An 18,805-nucleotide genomic window follows, 5' to 3' on the forward strand; every position below is an offset into this window, starting at 1 on the left:
TATTTTTTAATATTATAACCAGGAATTTATTAAAATATTAGTAATATTAAGATTACAGACGTATGATTACACATAAATCTAAATCTACTCAATAGTTAGTTCAAGTTTATTGCTTCCATAATAGTAATACAGATGTTTTTGATTATCGTTAATTATGCCGGTCTAATTAAGCGCATTTGGTATCACAATATTATTCACAGGCACTATTAAGTGAAGTTAAAAACTCATGCCACGAGCACATCTCATAAAGAATGACTAGAATTATTGACCCATTCCCACGACATATTAAACTTCACCTCCAAGACAAATCACTAAAACTAAACATTACCTAAAAATCACCATAGAAGTGTTCATTTAAACACCGTTCCCCTAATTCTAATTATACATTCCGTCAATTATCTGAGACATAAACATTGCCCTCCATCTTATCTGGAGGCGTGAAGGTAAACAACGAGCGAAACTGAATGCTTTGGGACACGACATAATCTCATTAGGGGGCTGTCCACTTGTTGTATTGATTACACTGGCTTTTCAGGGTCTGATTGAGGTATAATAGTATTATATTTAAGTAGAAAATTACTTAGGCTGAGTTGCACAACCTAACTTTAACCGTTTTGTATGAATTTTGATAGATTTTTGACGTTACTTAAAGTTAAAGTAAGACGTAGCGTGGTCAGGCTTCTAACTAGGTGGACCGATCGGGTAAAGGTCCCGGAAGAGCCTGGATGCGGGAAGCGCAGGACCGTTCATTGTGGAAAACCTTGGGGAGGCCTTTGTCCAGCAGTGGACGTCATTTAACTAAAACAAACGAACGAAGATGGTGCAACCCAAGCTTATTGGTCTTAGGCTGAGTTGCACCACCTAACTTTGACAGTTACTATGACGATAACCGGTGTTTTTTGTATGGAGTATGACAGATTTTTGACGTTTGTCAAAGTAAAGTAAGATGATGCAACCCAGCCTAAGCGTATAAAGGTTTGTCTAGTTAGGTCTAGGGGCATGACCTGGTATTTATAACGATTACGCAAACCCTGCTTGAAGATTGAAAATGTTTCAAAGTGTTTAAATATTAATAACAGTAGCTTGATATTTGAAATACGAGTAACGTACCATTCCACACTTATGTGGAGGTAATAGCTCATATTTTGTAACAAAAACGTGTAGTCAATGTGATGTTACCTGTACTTACTGTGTTTTTAATTGCATCGTTAGGAATAAGCACGTTACCTTACCTATTTAAAATTTCAGCCATATTTGTACCTACCTTCATTAAACACACTGAGTATACACATTTACGAGATGCTAATCAAACTGTATTACCATACACTAGAGGTGACTTCTTTCATTAACAAGCGACCTTTATACCAGCAAAATTGAGAACGCAAAAAACTTTTACCTCCCCAAAACACGTAGCAAATCAGCACAAAATTGTTATCTTGTTACAATTCCAGCATTCTATAAAAAGTATCTCACATGAAATTTCTTTTACAGGTAAATCCTGAGGAGAACCGGCTGCCTGTAGTGTCACATTCTTCCCCATGTAAGTAGGTTTTCATATATTTTCCCCCGATACATCAATCTCACTTGACACATTACCGGAAGTTACTTACTTATCCTAACTTGGAGATGGCTTCATATTTACGAAATGTTTTTCTCGTGTGAAATTCTCATGTGGTGTGACATTGTTATACGGTAAGAGGAGTGATACAGAATTATGACCAGACCAAATGTCAAGGTAAACACTGATTCGTATTTAGTTGAATTAAGGTGCGATTTTGCAAGAAAAACTTTTGATACTCTGTCGACTGACTGACTGTACATAGATTGTTTAATTTATATGAAACATAATTAAATATTTTAAGGAAACGCTTACATAAATATTTACATGTAAAACATTTAAGAAAACAAACTTATTTCACATAACATTTCGGTATTATGTGAGGATATAAATCTTTATTAAACTTTTAGTAAAAGTACCTTGAACATGCCAAAACAGACACCTCTAATTACCGGTATACTGGTACTTAGCATTACCTGAAATCTAATTTTGTTGATCAAAGGACGATTCCTAGGATTACATTAAAAACGAATACACGATGTCAAAGAGTTCCTAAGTAATTTGATCTTGAAGTCAAAAACTTTAGGCAAGCTAAGTGAACTTATTTCATAAAGCTGAAGTTTCCCAGAACGTGTTCTAATTGAATCATCTTAATTATCTATTACCAAAACCTAAGCGTATGCTATTTTAATCTTGCCAGAAATGAGTTATTTAATTTGCTCTTCCATTTCAGTCTACATCGGGGAAAAAGGAGAATCGGTAAGTTTTTTTGTTTACACTAAAAAGTCACAAGTAACAAAAAATTAAAGCTACATAAGGGGTAATGACATCACAATAAAAGCCGATATACAGCCCAGCACACTGCTGTGATGTTTCCCAGCTTTGTATAAAACGCGAAAACTTCCCCCTCACTAATTCACTTTGTATCGCGCCAAAAATCCAAATTTCGCACTCACGGAACCGTGAGGAGCCGAAATAAAGCTTAATATGCATATGCAAGAACGGAAACTGTATACATTATTTACATTAAAACGGGTGTATTATCTAAACTGAGATCAGGTGACGGTGCGAATAGCCCGGCCCTTCCGCTGGTCCGATCCGGACTTCGGGCAAAGTCAGTACACAATCACGCCAAAACACTCCTTATACTGAACAACCTAAGAGTTAAAGTGGTCATTCAAAAGACCACTGTACAGCTTCAGCCTATTCAGTATTGTACATTCACTTCAACAAAAGGGTGAATCAACAAAAGACGTTGGAGATAACGTTACGAATTTGGTTTCGAATGAAGCTTTTGATCAGATTACCATAATCACGAGGCTCTTGTTACCCGTGTTTCTGAAAGTTGTAAAGTTGACACCTTCTATTTCGTTAAGTGCTTTTTCATAATTCCAAGTGCTTTTTATAAATAATTATCGCTTCTATCAGAAATAACAAATATGCTATCTATTTCAGTTTCAAAAGACTTCTTTTTACAAGAGGCGCAATAAATAAACACTTATTGAGAAGAGATTCACAAAGTCAGTCATTAGTCAGATACCACGCTATACCTTCACACTGATAACTTCATATTAATTGAATTAAAGGCTGAATAAATCCCTGAGGCTTCCCTCTTCACCAGTCAGTAGATTATAAGAAGTAAACCCTTGATTAACATTCAAGAGTAAACCTTTACAAAAGCTGACTCTCGTTCCTATTTTAGATACAGTCACCGGGATACTGCAGGTGCTCCCCAAATGATGTCTCACAGATCCTGGAGACCACACCAGAATTGAGAGGACCCCCCGGTCCACAAGGACCTACTGGTGCTGATGGGACCACAGGAGCACCTGGGAAGACCGTGAGTTAATCTTCTCCTTTATAAATGTAGAATGTAGATCTGATTTCTTTTATGGACAACAGTAGGTATTATAGGCCTTTGAATGATTTCTTTTATATTGGCAACTGGTATTCGGCCTTATCCCGTTTAGTTAGGGTGCAGAGTTTGGGCCATATCCTCAATTTTTTCTCTGGTAAAATAGAGAAGGTCATACTCCTGCAGTAGAGAACTAGAAACAAAATCACTTGATGATGACGATGTTTTTGGCAAATCCGACGCTGATTTAGTAACAAATTCACTCAAAGACAAGCAAAAGACAATAAAGTTCTTAGGATCTCATTTGGGAATGTCGTTAGAGAACAATATAGTTTTCTATTACCTCTAGCTGAATCTAAATTGAATATTAAATCAGTCATACTAGATGTATACCTCATAATGTTTTTATTGACCAAAATCGGATTTACTCCATTTAATATTAATGGGTTTTCTCCCTGCCGAATGTAGTAAGAGTATTTCATTTGTATCAGTAACGAATAAAATACTGACCCAATTCACTACAAAATAAGGTCGAGTAAATCCCCATTTCCATCGTATTATTTTTCAGTTCCGGTTACTTTACCCAGGATCACTATAAACACGCATTGTCACTGTACATTGTTTAAGAAAGCGCCGAGGGAAATATCACTTCGCTACTACTACAGTTTTTCACGAGACAACACAAATTATCGGGGGACCCGACAAATTGTTGCTTACAAACTATAGTGAAAATTGGTCCGACAATATTTGGAAATACGCTTTTTATCAGCAAACTCCTGTACAGACATCTCTATTAATATCAGCGATAATTTTCACACGTTTGTGTACGTCAATGAAAACCTGTAAAAATATTTGTTTCTCGTCAGGACATCGACAACTTTGTTATCATGTAAATTCTTACCATTATCATAATCATTGCAATTTATTTTATATTTCGTAATCTTCATCCAAAGTCAGAAACAATTTATAGGATGTGTAGTACCTACATACCTACGAGTCGCGTGTCTGAAAAAGCCTTTGGTATCTTATGTAGTTTGAATAGTATTTTCTGTTTGCCCCGTTTTGAAAATATTTTCTGTTTGTAGGGTCAAATGGGTGATCCAGGTCCGCCAGGGCCCATAGGCCTAAAAGGAGATCGAGGAGAAAGGGGAGAATCGGGCACACCGGGCCCTGAAGGCCAGCCTGGGCCTAAAGGGGAACCTGGCCTTGATGGTATCCAAGGCCTCCAAGGCCCACCAGGTCCACCCGGCCCTCCTGGACCAGTGTCTTCTGCTCTCATGGTTTGTTCCTATGATTTACTTTTCACTGCTGCATGCAAAAACTGTCTTACTTAAAATTAGGTTTACACATAAAAATGTAATGCTTAAAATTAATGAAGATTTTGATCGATACATTTTGACTTCATGGTGTGAAAAAGCCCTTTGCGTGACTTTGGGTCTTCTTATGGTCTTATAGTATGAGAGCAAATAACTCGAAATTCCAATTCAATAAGTTAGAGATTCAATAAAGAAAAGAAATAGTATTATATTATTATATCAGATTAGAGATATCCCTTTTGGATGATATATGAGCACACAAAATTTTAATTAACTCTGATTAGCCTTGAAGTTTGTCAGCAACTACATTGTTTACTATTCTAAACGATAACATTATTTTCTAGGAATCAACGGTATTATACGGGTCTGGTAACGGTGGTTTACCTGGCCCTGTAGGGGAAAGGGGACCAATGGGACTTTCCGGTCCTCAAGGCGAAAGGGGATATCAAGGAAATAAAGGGGAAAGAGGATTACATGGTCCGAAGGGAGACAAAGGTGAAAGGGTAAGTGAAACTATGTAAAATTAAATTATATTTTTTATGAAATTGTAAGACAAGTATTTTAGATTCTAATATTCTCTAAATATTATTTTATGCTAATTACTTCTGCTTTGTATAATTAAATAACTTATACGAGTGTTTGATTAGAATAAAAAAGTTTCAAAGTGACGGAGTATTCCCAGAAAATAATAATTATAATTTTATTCACTCATTCAGTGTTGTTTCGAACGTGAGATCCTATCGTGTCTAGAGCAATTTAGTAGAAGTAATTATCAGAATGTTTGATAAATCAACTCTTATGATTAATTCATGATGTCCTGAACAAACAAACTTCATTAATTTTGATTAAAGTCAAAAATAACTTGCCTGAAATACCTGACAACGAATACATAATATAAGAGACCCAAAATGTAACATGGTAGGAAAAATGGTATACCTACTTACCTTTTGTGTCACAAGTAGGTACATACCTACCTACCTTTTATCACCATCTTTTTATTACGAGTATTATCTGTTTTCACTAAATCAAAACACGTGCGTCTGCGAATGATACGGAGACATAAGTCACTAGTATTTATATTTAAGACTCATAAAAAGAATTCCACATAATCCGTATTTGAAGGCGCTCAAGTGAAAAAATGTACACGCGCTAAAAACATACTCCATTCATTAGACGTGATATTTAGACGAATTTTCGCAGCGAGAAACGTAACAAACGAAAACAGGTGGGGGAAATAATCCAGTTACTTACGACGTACTAGAGAATGGAGGTAAACTAACAAAATCAAAGTGAAATCTCGCAGACCGTCACTAATTTTGTAGGTTGGATAATAAACGGGACCGAATGCAATAAGAGCCCGGTTTGACCCTCGTAACGTAGTGTTACCTTCGACCCTTAACATTATAACTATGTTACAGGGTTTCATAGGCCTCAGAGGCCCACATGGTGCTAAAGGCGAAAGGGGACAGCCGGGCAGAGACGGCACGCCCGGCCTGCCAGGCGCCCACGGCCGACCAGCTGAAAAAGGCGAAAAAGGTACGAACTAACTCGACCATCAAATTTTATGTTCACCATGACCCTTATTTATTCGCAAAGAACGCGTTCGCGAGATTTTAGGGCTTCATAGTAACGATTTGGAAAATCTTTATTTCTTCGCACTAGACCCTTGTAAGGCCTCGCGCTGCACGCCAGCTTTTATTTATTATTGACGTTCCTTTTTACGGTCGACGCTTACTTTTTTATTTTCAGATCGAAAGTTAAGAGGTTTGTTTATTTATTTCTGAGTCCGCTTCGCTTCTGATGTGTTTTTTTATTTGATGTTTAAAGCGTTCTGATGAAATACTGAATGTTTTCTTACACAGTTAAGAGTATACCTACATAAGTAATAAGTATTGAATGCTCAAAAGATTGTTAAACAATTCCATTTCTAATTCATGTACCTAATTACAATATAATATTAACGCTCATGTAAGTATCAAATACGGGTCTTTCTTCAATAAATTATTTAAGCAAGTTGTTGCTTACTTTTTCTGGAGTTGGCCTTAAAGTTTGAAACTTATGTAATTACACACTTGTATCTATGTTTTAGTTTCGAGGGTCGTGGTTACGGCCAATATGGTTCCATTGTGGGCCAAACGCGGGCCAATATGATTCCAAAACTGTATTTCCAAATATTCTCATTAATACACATCACATTAGAAATAAAGACTTATTCTAACGAAGCTGTTATTTAATCTGATTTATTTAAAAACATGTTTTACCCCTGTAGCAACAAGGACTGATTTAGCTAGAACTTTTGTATATTACTAACTTAATTTATTTCTCTAGGTGCGCGCGGTCTGCCCGGTCCCCCCGGGCCTCCGATGCCTGTACCAACAACGGTATCAGAAAATGCTATTACAACGGATAATATAAGAAATGGTGAGTTTTCCGAATTCAGTATCAATATTGAGATATTTATTATTATTTAAGGCATTTGTTATTCTTAGTTATTTATTTATTTGTCTGTGTTGGGTCGTACCCTCGCCAAAACCTGTCCAAAGATGAGTGAGGTTCTTTTAATTTGGGTTACGAGGATACTTATTCTCATTGACCTAAATATTTCTCCATAATTTTTTTCTTTCAATGTTTTTCTTATAGTAACTAGTGAGTTTGTCTATGATAATGATCTTTCTTCAACTATACTTATGTACTTTAAGATAATTATTTTCTTTCTTAGATGAGCATAAAATATCGGCTTTTAATTTGTGACACAGTAATTTCGATATTAAGTATTTCACCTACAAGGTGATTGGTTTTAAAGCCCAATCCCTATGTTTTTTTTTTTTTTTTTTTTTTTTTTTTTTATGTGATAGGAGGCAAACGAGCAGACGGATCACCTGATGGTAAGTGATTACCGTCGCCCATAGACTCATTAATATTGCAAAACCTCGTTATAACTTGAACTTTCGATTGTTGGAAGTTAAATTACCTAAGTTTAATAATAAGTTATTATATTGGGTCCGCAGAATTTTAATTATTAATTTGTAACTTCTGAATCGAAGTCAATCATTTACTTTTGAACGAAGTAATCAATTAACTTCAAAAATAAAATCTCCAAATGAGTTACTACTAACTTCTAAAAAGCGACTAACCCTATTATAGTCAAATTCAAATTATTTATTGCATGTCACAACATGGGTAAGGGTTGATAGAACATAATTTTGTAGGTACATAATTTTGTAGTCCACTGGATCTTCATTAAATAGCTCCTTTAGGACGATATTTAGAAACTGTCCTTCAAATTTTATTACTACCTTTTGAGTAACATTTTATGAGCATGCTCCAGATATCTATACTAATAACTTTCTTCATTTTATGGGTTTTTCCTAACGGATCCTGAATATAAATGATGTTGTACGTAATTTTGGCAGCGGTTCGAGACCCACAACACCTGAAGGCACTGAAAGGGGACCGAGGGGAGAAGGGGGATAAGGTAACCTGACAGGTTTTTTATTAATTATTCTTACAAAACTTTACATCAATTACTGAACTAAAATTCAGTCTCAATAAACGTTATCTATAAAAGTTCGACGAGTGATATTGTTTATAAGGGAACTTGAGACGGTATTACAATTCGCAAAGATTGGCTACAAACAACTTTACCAAAGTTAGTTCGTTGACTTAAGAAACAAAAGTCAGAATAAATCTTAAGTTACGTTCAGTAAAATAACGTTTAAGTACAACACATTTAATAAATTGAAATTATATTCTAGAAGCAGACTTTCCTATATCAATAATGAGACTTTTTATTACATTTGCAGATCGTTGAGTTGATTAAATGAATGAAATCTCTAGAGATTTAAGCTACAAATTAACATAAAATATATTGACTTGATATTACAAATTATTCAAATGCTTTCAGCATGGCTGTTGACACTTTTATTGCTGATTTGATTAATGTTCCCGGGTATAATAAATGTTGTTATATAATACTAGGGTGAAAAGGGTACGAGAGGCATGGAAGGACCACAGGGTTTCCCGGGTAATGACGGGAAACCGGGCGAGCGAGGGGACATCGGGCCATCTGGACTGCCTGGAACCCAGGGCCTGACGGGTCCAGCTGGCATTAAAGGAGACAAGGGAGAAGCGGGTCCCCCAGGACCACTGGCAATATCAAGGGACGAAGCGCTTGTATTGACGAAGGTAAAAAAAATTATCAACCTTTTGTTTAACAAAAAAAGGTTTTTCATAATTACTAGTATTCTATTTACTAAGGGTCAAAGATCATAATAATGTATTCTTTTTAGGGAGATAAAGGCGAATCTGGGCCACGGGGTAAAAGGGGCCACCCTGGACCACCTGGGCCCAGAGGTCCTCCAGGTCTTCCTGGCCCGCCAGGAACACCTGGCACTAATGGACCTTCAGGAGACATAGGCCTGCCCGGATGGACGGTAAGACAAAATACTACCATGTTTGACAAAAATAGTGTATCAAAAAATATACATTACACTAATACAATGCATTAATCCTTACATAAGTATTTCTTGTTGTAATGTCACTCACGACAAAAAAGAACATTCTTGTTTGACTAGTGCCCGATTTCACCATCAATCTCTAATTTTTAAATAGCCCCTATGGAAACAAATAAAACAGGCATTTTGTTTTCATATAGGTCATTTAAAAATTAGGGATTGATGGTGAAAACGGGCATCAGACACCTAGGTATATCACTATTAAATATTTTACTGTAACATGATAAAACCTATATTTACAGCCCAACATTACATTGTTACACTATTTTTCATCACTTTTGCTGCGCTAAAGAGACAAAAAAGGTTTATTTCAAGTATTTGTCACAGGGTCCACCTGGGGCTGCCGGCCAACCGGGACCCCCAGGGCCTAAAGGCGAAAAAGGAGATTCTGGATTAAATCCATTAGATTTAGAAAAGGTAAGCTATTGGGTTACTACTTGTCTTGTATGATGGGTTCTATTTACTATGTTATTATACCTACATTGTTAAGACAAAGACTATACAAAGAATAAAAAAGAATAGCAGAAATTGGCAAAAAATAATTTGGTACGATAAATTAGAATTAGAAAACTTCAAAAATGGGATCAGAAATAAGATCAAATAAAGTGACTTTGTTTCCAAAACGATGTCTTTATCTTTTTTGCATTCAATAAGACATTTACAAAGAATTTCGCGTTATTTGATGTATCTGGCTCATTAATCGAATCGTTTGCCGGCAAAAAAAAGAAAAACACCACGAAAAGGTCTTGGGAGTTGCGACCACGAAACAAATGAATAACGACAGTCCATTTATTTAAAGATAAAAGGTGAGAAAGGCGACCGGGGTTACGACGGGGCCCCGGGCGCGCCGGGGAAAGAAGGGGCGAGGGGGCCCCCTGGGCCGGCTGGTAACCCGGCGTCGAATGTGAAATACGTTCCGGTGCCTGGGCCTCCGGGGCCCCCGGGGCCCCCGGGCCCTGCAGGCGGCCCTTATGAGGCCCCGGCCGATACATTGACCGATAGTCCAGGGATTAATCGGCGGGAGCCGGGCACAGGTGAGCATTAAGAACTTTTCAATGAATAACGAATTGGTTTTTTATAGCCTGATTCCGGACCTTTGTTTCGCGCGTATTAGCAATTTGCCTTTATTACCGATGGGTTCGGGAGGTTGAATTAATTTACCTTCATGTTCATGTATGGTTAGCGCAGAAGAGATTACATTGAACTTTTAAAGCCCACTATAGCATTTTTAATTTAGTAAAAGTATGTATTCAATATTAATATAAAAAAATTGAAGTTTTGTCATAAATCAAGCTTACGAAAATAATTAATTTTACTTAGGCATTGAAAAAGTCAAAACATAATGGATCAATAATTACATCATTGATTGCTGGTTGATTTCCATTATTCATTCATTCATATTTGAAAAGAGTGTTCATAGTATTCTTAAAATAAATAAATAAATAAATAAATAAATAAATAAAATCTTTATTGAATAACTTATTTGACAGTTTAAACTCTAGGCTAATCTTATGCTACAAAAGGTAAAATTATACGTGTGCCTGAACTAGGAAATTTTTTTCCTGTATGTATGTCCTGTAAAATGTTTTAATACACATAGGAACTTACATTAATTTCAGTTAAGAATTTATGTAAATTATTAAATTGAAAAATGAAATACAGTTTACACTAGTTTAGGAGCCAGGGTTTTGTATATGTATAAAATGTTACAGTGTATGTATTACATCAATAAAAATATTATTCTTCTTATTATTATTCTTATTCTAATCATATTTTCAACAGGAAAACAACGCAACCCGCTCAACATTCTGCGAAATCTAAACCACTTAGTGCAATTCCGCCCAGAGTCATACGGTTAGTACATAAACTAATTTGCCAGCGAAATATGCTATTAACCAAATAAACCTGTTAGTTATTCATAAATTAAACGCAATGGAGTATCAAATACAAAGTTTCGCGCTCTATTGACCATTGTTACTGAACAAGGAATTAATTATCACGAGCTGAAAATCTAATTTACAAGAGGCGTATTTACGTGCACGTGGTACTCATTCATTAATAATATTTATAAACAAAAGACAAACAGTTTATCTTTTTATTTCTTTAGGCTCTGTTGCACCACTACTTAAACCGCGACTATCCATAATCGGTGTTTTTTGTATGGCGTTTGACAGACGTTTGTTAAAGTAAAATGGTGTAACCCAGCCTTAGAGTTTTTCTTATTGTGTGAGTTATTTTTAGTAACTAAAGCATATTTGTTGTTTAACTGCTTCCTGGAGTGGTAGTTAGCGTAATAGGATACAAATTAATACATGCTGCTTGTATTGGGTTCAACTCTTGTAGGAAGCAAATATTACAATACATTAGTGACAGCTTGTTCAACTGACAAATAGTTGTGACAAATTAATTATTGTTGTAATCTCTTACAGAAAATTACTTTAAGATTAAACCACTCTCTAGATGTTGATTATCTTTTTGCTTTTAGCATTTTGTAGAGCTATGATTTTAATTATATCGTTTTGTTTTAGGTTTCTTAGATCCAATGGGAGATAACTCGGAATTCGATGATGACGAAGATGGCAGAGCTATAGTTGGGACTATCATATTCAAAACTACCGACTCCTTACTCAGGGTAAGTTTATTAACACTTACTTAGGTGTTATTCGTTGGGCGAGTGATACTTTGTTGAGATCACGAATAGCTCATGTTTCTTTCATACACACTTATTTTTTTTTTTTTATAAATCTTTGGACAATTTCACACAGCGCCAGCTAGCCCCAAAGTAAGCAACTTAATGCTTGTGTTATGGGTGCTAGCTTAACGGATATACTACTTATATACTTTTTTTTTAAATACATACATAATATACATAGTAACACCCAGACCCGTCACAGAAATTAAAATTCATCATTTCAATTTCTGCCCGGCCGGGAATCGAACCCGGGACCTCTCGGCATAGTAGTCCGTTCTGAACCACTACACCAAACGGCCGACTTTGCATGTGCTCAGTACGCCATTGTGTAAATAATGTGACTAACAAAGATTACGAGACAACAAAGTCTTGCTTACCAGAGTGAAAATTGAAATTAGTTAGAAATATCTTGTGTAACGATTTCAAAAAAATTTTTTTTACTTTCCCTGCCTTAGAACAACATTTCCGATTAAAAACAAAATCATCTGATTATTCCAAAACCACTTCAAAACCGTAATGAAAGTGCCATAAAATGCCGTGGAATTCCAATCCAAACAATCTCTATCGACTTACTAATAAGCCATTATACAAAAGTATCTAGTTGTTTCGCGGGTGGAGTGTTGCACTACGGTTCCGTGACTTAGAGCTATTTTCCCTCGGTCGGAATCCTATTAAAGCGATGAATCTAGCTTTTATTTTTTATTCCATTTATACTAAATACTTGCCTGCTTCTTTAAATATACCTTTGGAAGGTTGCCGCGCCAAAAATACTCGTGGAACCAAGGCGTATTGGATTTTCCGAATCAACATTTTTGCTATGGCATTTTATGGTAGCTGCAATCATAAAAATAACATAAAGAATTATATACCTGTTAGTTACCTACTTGGTTAAAACATTATAATTAGATTTAAGGCTTTAAGACTAATTTCTTGTCATGAGAGAAAGAAAATACAGCAATAAACGTCTCTAGACGTAATTTATTTTCGTTTGAAATTACTTGTGTCTTTATGTTGAGCAAAAATGTTATGTATGTTTTATTTTCTCAGCTGGGAGCGAACACACCTTTGGGAACATTAGCGTACGTGATACAAGAGCAAGCTTTGCTGGTTCGCGTCAACACTGGATGGCAGTACGTGGCGGTAAGTTACGCCTTGAGTCGCTGATTTATTGTAATGTAGGTAGACCTCCTACTTGGTGCCCCGACGACCTGGTGAAGAAGGTCGCGGGTAGCGCCTGGATGTGGGCAGCGAAGGAAATTCTAAGGCTTTTGACCAGCAAGAAAAATAATATGTTATAAAAAATAATATTTAATTGTGAAAAACTCATTTTATTTTTATGACTACCTAACAATTAACTACTTGTCAGGTACCTATATTGGATTATCCTACTTCGTTGAGAACTACAATCAGCCAAGACAAATCAGTTTTTTTAAGATATGACTATTTCTATCTTAAAGTTTTGATATAAACTATCACTAAATTAGAGCATTAATAAAAAAGTCTTGAAAAGATTATAGGCCTATTTTCATAAAGTACCAAACCAGATAATAATCGGGTTCACGCCTCAAATATTCATAAATGAAATTATATCATTTGAGTATGTGCTAGGACAATCAGCGTGTTTAATAATACGCGTATGATTCTTCAAATAGTTCTACTATCAGTAATATATTAGAGTGGCAAATAATGTTTCCATGAATGACTAATTCAGCGCTATGGTATATAATTATGAAGTAATTCTACTAATTGGAATGTCCCGCTATGGACAGTCAGCTTTACGAAATTGTTTTATAGTTGTGGTATTAAAATAGGTACTATTTAATGCCCCATTCGTATGTGATATTTGTAATTATCGTTAATAGCTTAAATGTGGTGTAATAAGGTTCAAAGTTGTCAATATAACACGTATAGTGCCGTTTTTTAAAGGACGTAGCACATTTATCAACCCGGAAAGGGATCGTAACAGTATCAACTCGAGGCGGTCAGTATCTAATATGCGTTCGTTCGTTTCAGCCGAAAGACGTCCACTGCTGGACAAAGGCCTCCCCCAAGGATATTCTTTGTATGAAACTCTATACTGCAACGCACGCTTATCCGCACTGTAACGTAAACACTTCGCCTTGCGGTTGACAGAGCGCGTGCGAAAGGCGATACGGTTTTGATCTCTTACCGAGTTCATAAGTCTGCTATGACCTTTAATGTAAATAACTAAGGTCTTTGGTTGTCCTTATTAGTACGTATTCTTCCATTACAGTAATTTGTTGTAATTTTAAGACTGAAACTGAAAAAGGATACATTTATTTAAATGACCTAGTTTTTGGTAAATAACCGTCTAGTAACTAGTCTTCAATTAACTCAAAACCTAAATACCTTCTCCAATGTCTGTTGTTCATTTCATTTAAATCTCATTTCTCTCTAATAATTTTATTATCAGAGCCTATTAGTGAAATACAAGTCGTAATTTAACAAAATGAAAGATTATTTTGCGTCGAAACAATCTTTCTCATGAGTATGATTAATCTGAAAAAATATTTTAACAAAGAGAAAAAAATATAAAGTCGACTCTACTGGGAATAGCAACCTCTTTTACTTTGCCAGCATTATTTAAAAGGAACTTATTCTTTGTCCCACCGGGTAAAGCCTTGAATAAGTTAAAACCATTCCGTGTAGAATCAACTGTAAATATTATCCGCTCTAATGCGTTCGCATTAAAGTTCTAAATGGACCGTACTCTTTGTAACTGGATACAGAATATACTCGGGAGTAAGGGCTGAGCTTCATTTGTTTAAGTTATAATCTCCTCAGTTTTTAGTAGATTGTTTATGTTTTATAAATCGTATTTAAATTAATAAAACGGTAGATTTGTAAAATTTATTTAACCTACTTTGATATTTCAAGTAAATCCCCGTGTGCACCATGTACCTATTATTTTTCTGCGGCTTTTTAAAAATGAAACCCATAAAAAGTAAAACTAGATAAACTTCCAAATTAGAAGCGTTTTCTAGAATTAACTAAAGAAAACTTTGTGATTTCATACATTAGGTACGTGTGTGAGAAAAACACGTGTCTTAAAAAGTCATAATTTGTTTTCGCAATAATATCTAAGTATAAACATAATTAAACTCTATTCGAAATCTTTCCTACATTGTTGATAATCACCCTTGTTTGCCATTTGAGTCGCGTAATTTGAAACAACACTGCAATTTAACTAAGTTTTAAACTAGCGTTACTAAGTAGGAACTGTGGAAGTTGATGCTAATTGTTTTTGTTCTAGATGGGATCACTTCTAGCTATCCACACGCCACCCAACAGCCCAACAAGAGTGCCAATACAGAACATTCTAGAAACGTCTAGTCTTGTTCATCACAAAAATCAGCTGGTGGAAGGACCGGTGGTAAGTTTTTGACAAACTTATTTGCATTACTTGCAAACATTTTTTGTAGGGTACCAACGCAAAAAAAAACCTTTCTCTGTACTATTTGGTCAATCACTTTTGACTACTGATTTGTATGCAAAAAGTACGTAGGTACCTATATTAGCCACTAGAATCACTCCCTTTTACATAACAGAGGGTCCTTGTTGCATGCTTTATATTGTATTCTCATTTTTCGTCCTATGTAGTATAGCAGCTTTTCTACAGTTTTACTTAATGCGACTAAATCCTTGTAGTATCGAGAAAGTGTTAAACCTATTATTCCATGACAAAATATATTCTTTGCATGCATATTGAATGATTGAAGGCATAGTGTACGAATGACGCATGTGCAAAACAGGCCCCGATCACGTCTCACAGCTATGTGAATATCCCTTCACGTATTTATGTATTGATCCATCGCTGCCCAAGTTAACCCCTTCGCGACTTAATAAACTGGATTTTGACGCCCTCAACCAACTTAATTGTTTAGGTGCGTAACCCTATTTCGTGGGAAAATAGGAACAAAGGGACTAGAATTCCCTCAGTGCAATCAGGGCCTTGGTTATTTTGCCCGTTGATTAGCTTAGAGCTTGTGATAGAGCTTTGACCTTAACGAGCCTGTATGTACTTAGTTTCCAAGACGTGAAGAAATTGGATTGGATTCGGAGAAATCCTAGATGTGAATAAGAAATGTACTAGTCTTCTATACGAATGTTATACGTATTGGGTACTCATTAAGGGCCAGATTTCTATAGCAGTATCCGGTTTTACAAATCTGGTCCCTAATGAGTGGGAAGGTAAATGTGATTTTGTGTAACTCTTTGAAAGTTAAGTAGATTAATTATGTGTAGGTTCTATTCCAAAACAATTTCTTTCATTTGTTTCGTTTGCTCAGATATTTAGCATATTATTATATTTATGACCAGAAATACTCGTTTCACCTATACTAAAAGTTATCAGAATTCATATTTTATTTAATTTAGTATTATTTTACTACTTGTGAATAGCGCTACCAAATTGGACATATAAAATTGCCCTATTCTATAACTTATTCATTTATAATGTTAAGTTCTGTTAATTCCTATCATAAATATGGGCTTTGAACCTGTATTTGAATTACTATAGCGTCGGTCAGTGATTGATGAGGATTCGAGAGCGATCGCATTCAGACGATGCGGGCTATGTATCAGAACTCCGATAAAAGGAAGGTGCGGCAAGGGTTAACGACTTTCAGAACTTTTGAATGTGTTCGAAATTCAACTTCGTATGTCATGTCGTAGAATTCCTTATTTTATTTTTTATTTTTATTCATCCAGCCAGTAAGATTTAAAATTGAAACTAGTGACGTCATGGGTAAGAATTATCACTCAGAATAAATAGAAATTTGATTTTTATTTGCTTTCTATTACTACAAATACACTAAAATAAATAAATTATATTTATGTCACGCAAATCTAAAGTCCTTACCTAATTGCAATTTAGAAATAAGCTCTTTTCTAAGCTTTTCAGCTAAGTAGAACGTGTGTATACTTATTTGTGTATTTAATATTGATGTTATTTTCATCAAGTTCATTTCTCATCAAAATCAATGCAGAAAAATCCGAATCCAGAGGTTTGGTTTTTAACATGGCAACATTGTCACCAGTTGCGACTGGCAGCACTGAACGAGCCTCACACGGGCGACATGCACGGAGTGAGCAGCACCAACTACGAGTGCAGGAGGCAAGCCCAGAGGGCTAACTTGGAGGGAAACTTTCGCGCGTTCGTGTCCTCGAGGTAAGAATGGGTGTAGTCTGTAAACGTCATCGCTTAGAATTTTTTTAATGCATGATATTCGCTCGCGACCTGAACTTTGCTCGCATTCGTTTGCAGATTAATGCTTCAACCAGAACAACGTGTGCAGATCGCCATCGCATGGTGTGTGCGCGATCACGGCGCGATCAAAGGCCAATTACAGGTCGCGTGAACTGTCATAGGTTGCGCGACCTGTTGGCCTTTGATCGCGCCGGCAATGGCGATCTGCTCGCGTTGCTGTGGTACGCTTAACTTGGACAACGCTCGCTTGTTATTATGACCTACTCAACCGTAGGCCCTTTAAAGTCGGTGCAGTAGGAATTTTTCTCTTCACTCGTATGCTTTCCCTAGGTATCGATCTGTTATGACGGGATATAAAAATGTCTTTTTAAAAAACAATTATTTTTTATTAACTGAAATACGTTTACTTTAAACACAGAATTTACTTTGAATATCCGAACTGACTCTATTTTGAATGCCCGAAAGTTAGAGGTCCTTACTGGATGGATGCCCGGTCTGAACTGCGCCTCCGAACTGGAGGTTCAGGCTCGCTGCATCGTGAAAATGCTGACTCTGCAGGTTATGATGGCAATACAGCAGTTTAGCCAACATTTTCAAGGTGTAACAGCCCCCCGTTTAAGATGAAACTTACGCTATTTGCGAAGTTTCAGGATAATATTCTAATTCTTGGAGCAGGTATTTCTGCTAATTCTTGAGCATTTTCCGAATCATTATCATTACTATTAGAGTTATTTCCAACCTTGTAACTAAATTTCGGGCATTTACTAATAAGCTTTTTATAAAATATAAAAATTAAAATTATAAAGATTACAATAGTTACACAATAAGTGAGAATGGGGTAATGCGAATCATATTCAATTAATGGGCTAGGTTCATTTAAAATTTTATCAACATCTGTTACTATCTGGTTATTATCGACAGTTAAAAGTTTTTTCAATTTAACATCAGTTAATTTAAGAGGTTTCGTTTTTTCTTGTAACAATTTAAGCTTTTCTACATTGCAACAGTTATCTTTAATTAAATTAAAATCTGAATATTTTATATTTATTGTAAAATTTAAATTAGATTTAGCAATTAATTCTCTATTCTTGCAAAAGGCAATACATCCAGATTGTAAATTAAGGATGCCTGTACCTGATAATTTAGTCTCTGTAACTTGGGAACCACACTCTACGGTAAGTTTAGTAGGTTCACTTTCAACAAATATCCATCGGTTGCCCTTCAATTCTTGCCAGATGTCTATTTGACCATAAATTAACTTTGATTTACATTGTTGCGGCAATTTATTTACTACTTTTAATAACATTTCAGTTTCACAAATAGGTGTATGTTGTACAGACAAAACGTTTAGATCGCCGCATATACAGGGTGTCCCGTAATGTAACGTCAAGCCGGAACTGGGTGTTGAGGCAAGTTGTGCTGGTTATCAGAAAAATATAAAAAAAAATCTATGTGGCATATTTTAAAAATAATAGGCATTTAAAAAAATTCAAAAAATTCTACTCCAGGTGACGGTCCTTTTACTCGTGTTGCCACAAATCTTCACTTTTTCCAAATTTTTTTTTTGTTATGTAACCCTGAATAATGCTTCTCTAAATTGTTATCAAAATTACAAAACCAGCTGCTCCAACTTGGATGAA

General features: G+C 35.6%; 2 protein-coding genes across 2 annotated transcripts in view; both read left to right on the forward strand.

Moving 5' to 3' along the window:
- Positions 1-18,805, forward strand: part of LOC135077246 (collagen alpha-1(I) chain-like) — a 28,452-nt gene that overhangs the window by 5,147 nt on the left and 4,500 nt on the right. Inside the window, exons 2-18 of the mRNA XM_063971784.1 lie at positions 1,492-1,540; positions 2,292-2,317; positions 3,261-3,398; positions 4,499-4,693; positions 5,074-5,232; positions 6,148-6,265; positions 7,058-7,150; positions 8,143-8,204; positions 8,708-8,914; positions 9,019-9,162; positions 9,571-9,660; positions 10,043-10,277; positions 11,026-11,097; positions 11,772-11,875; positions 12,983-13,075; positions 15,210-15,329; positions 16,996-17,126. Coding sequence (XP_063827854.1) covers positions 1,492-1,540; positions 2,292-2,317; positions 3,261-3,398; positions 4,499-4,693; positions 5,074-5,232; positions 6,148-6,265; positions 7,058-7,150; positions 8,143-8,204; positions 8,708-8,914; positions 9,019-9,162; positions 9,571-9,660; positions 10,043-10,277; positions 11,026-11,097; positions 11,772-11,875; positions 12,983-13,075; positions 15,210-15,329; positions 16,996-17,126 — 2,036 coding nt within the window. The remainder of the gene's footprint in view (positions 1-1,491; positions 1,541-2,291; positions 2,318-3,260; positions 3,399-4,498; positions 4,694-5,073; positions 5,233-6,147; positions 6,266-7,057; positions 7,151-8,142; positions 8,205-8,707; positions 8,915-9,018; positions 9,163-9,570; positions 9,661-10,042; positions 10,278-11,025; positions 11,098-11,771; positions 11,876-12,982; positions 13,076-15,209; positions 15,330-16,995; positions 17,127-18,805) is intronic.
- LOC135077247 (collagen alpha-1(XV) chain-like) overlaps positions 7,065-18,805 on the forward strand; it is a 31,934-nt gene continuing 20,193 nt past the window's right edge. Inside the window, exons 1-11 of the mRNA XM_063971785.1 lie at positions 7,065-7,150; positions 8,143-8,204; positions 8,708-8,914; positions 9,019-9,162; positions 9,571-9,660; positions 10,043-10,277; positions 11,026-11,097; positions 11,772-11,875; positions 12,983-13,075; positions 15,210-15,329; positions 16,996-17,126. Of these exons, the coding sequence (XP_063827855.1) occupies positions 7,093-7,150; positions 8,143-8,204; positions 8,708-8,914; positions 9,019-9,162; positions 9,571-9,660; positions 10,043-10,277; positions 11,026-11,097; positions 11,772-11,875; positions 12,983-13,075; positions 15,210-15,329; positions 16,996-17,126 (1,316 nt within the window). The 5' untranslated portion in view covers positions 7,065-7,092. The remainder of the gene's footprint in view (positions 7,151-8,142; positions 8,205-8,707; positions 8,915-9,018; positions 9,163-9,570; positions 9,661-10,042; positions 10,278-11,025; positions 11,098-11,771; positions 11,876-12,982; positions 13,076-15,209; positions 15,330-16,995; positions 17,127-18,805) is intronic.

This window comes from Ostrinia nubilalis, chromosome 13 (assembly GCF_963855985.1).
Source record: "Ostrinia nubilalis chromosome 13, ilOstNubi1.1, whole genome shotgun sequence".
NCBI lineage: Eukaryota > Metazoa > Arthropoda > Insecta > Lepidoptera > Crambidae > Ostrinia > Ostrinia nubilalis.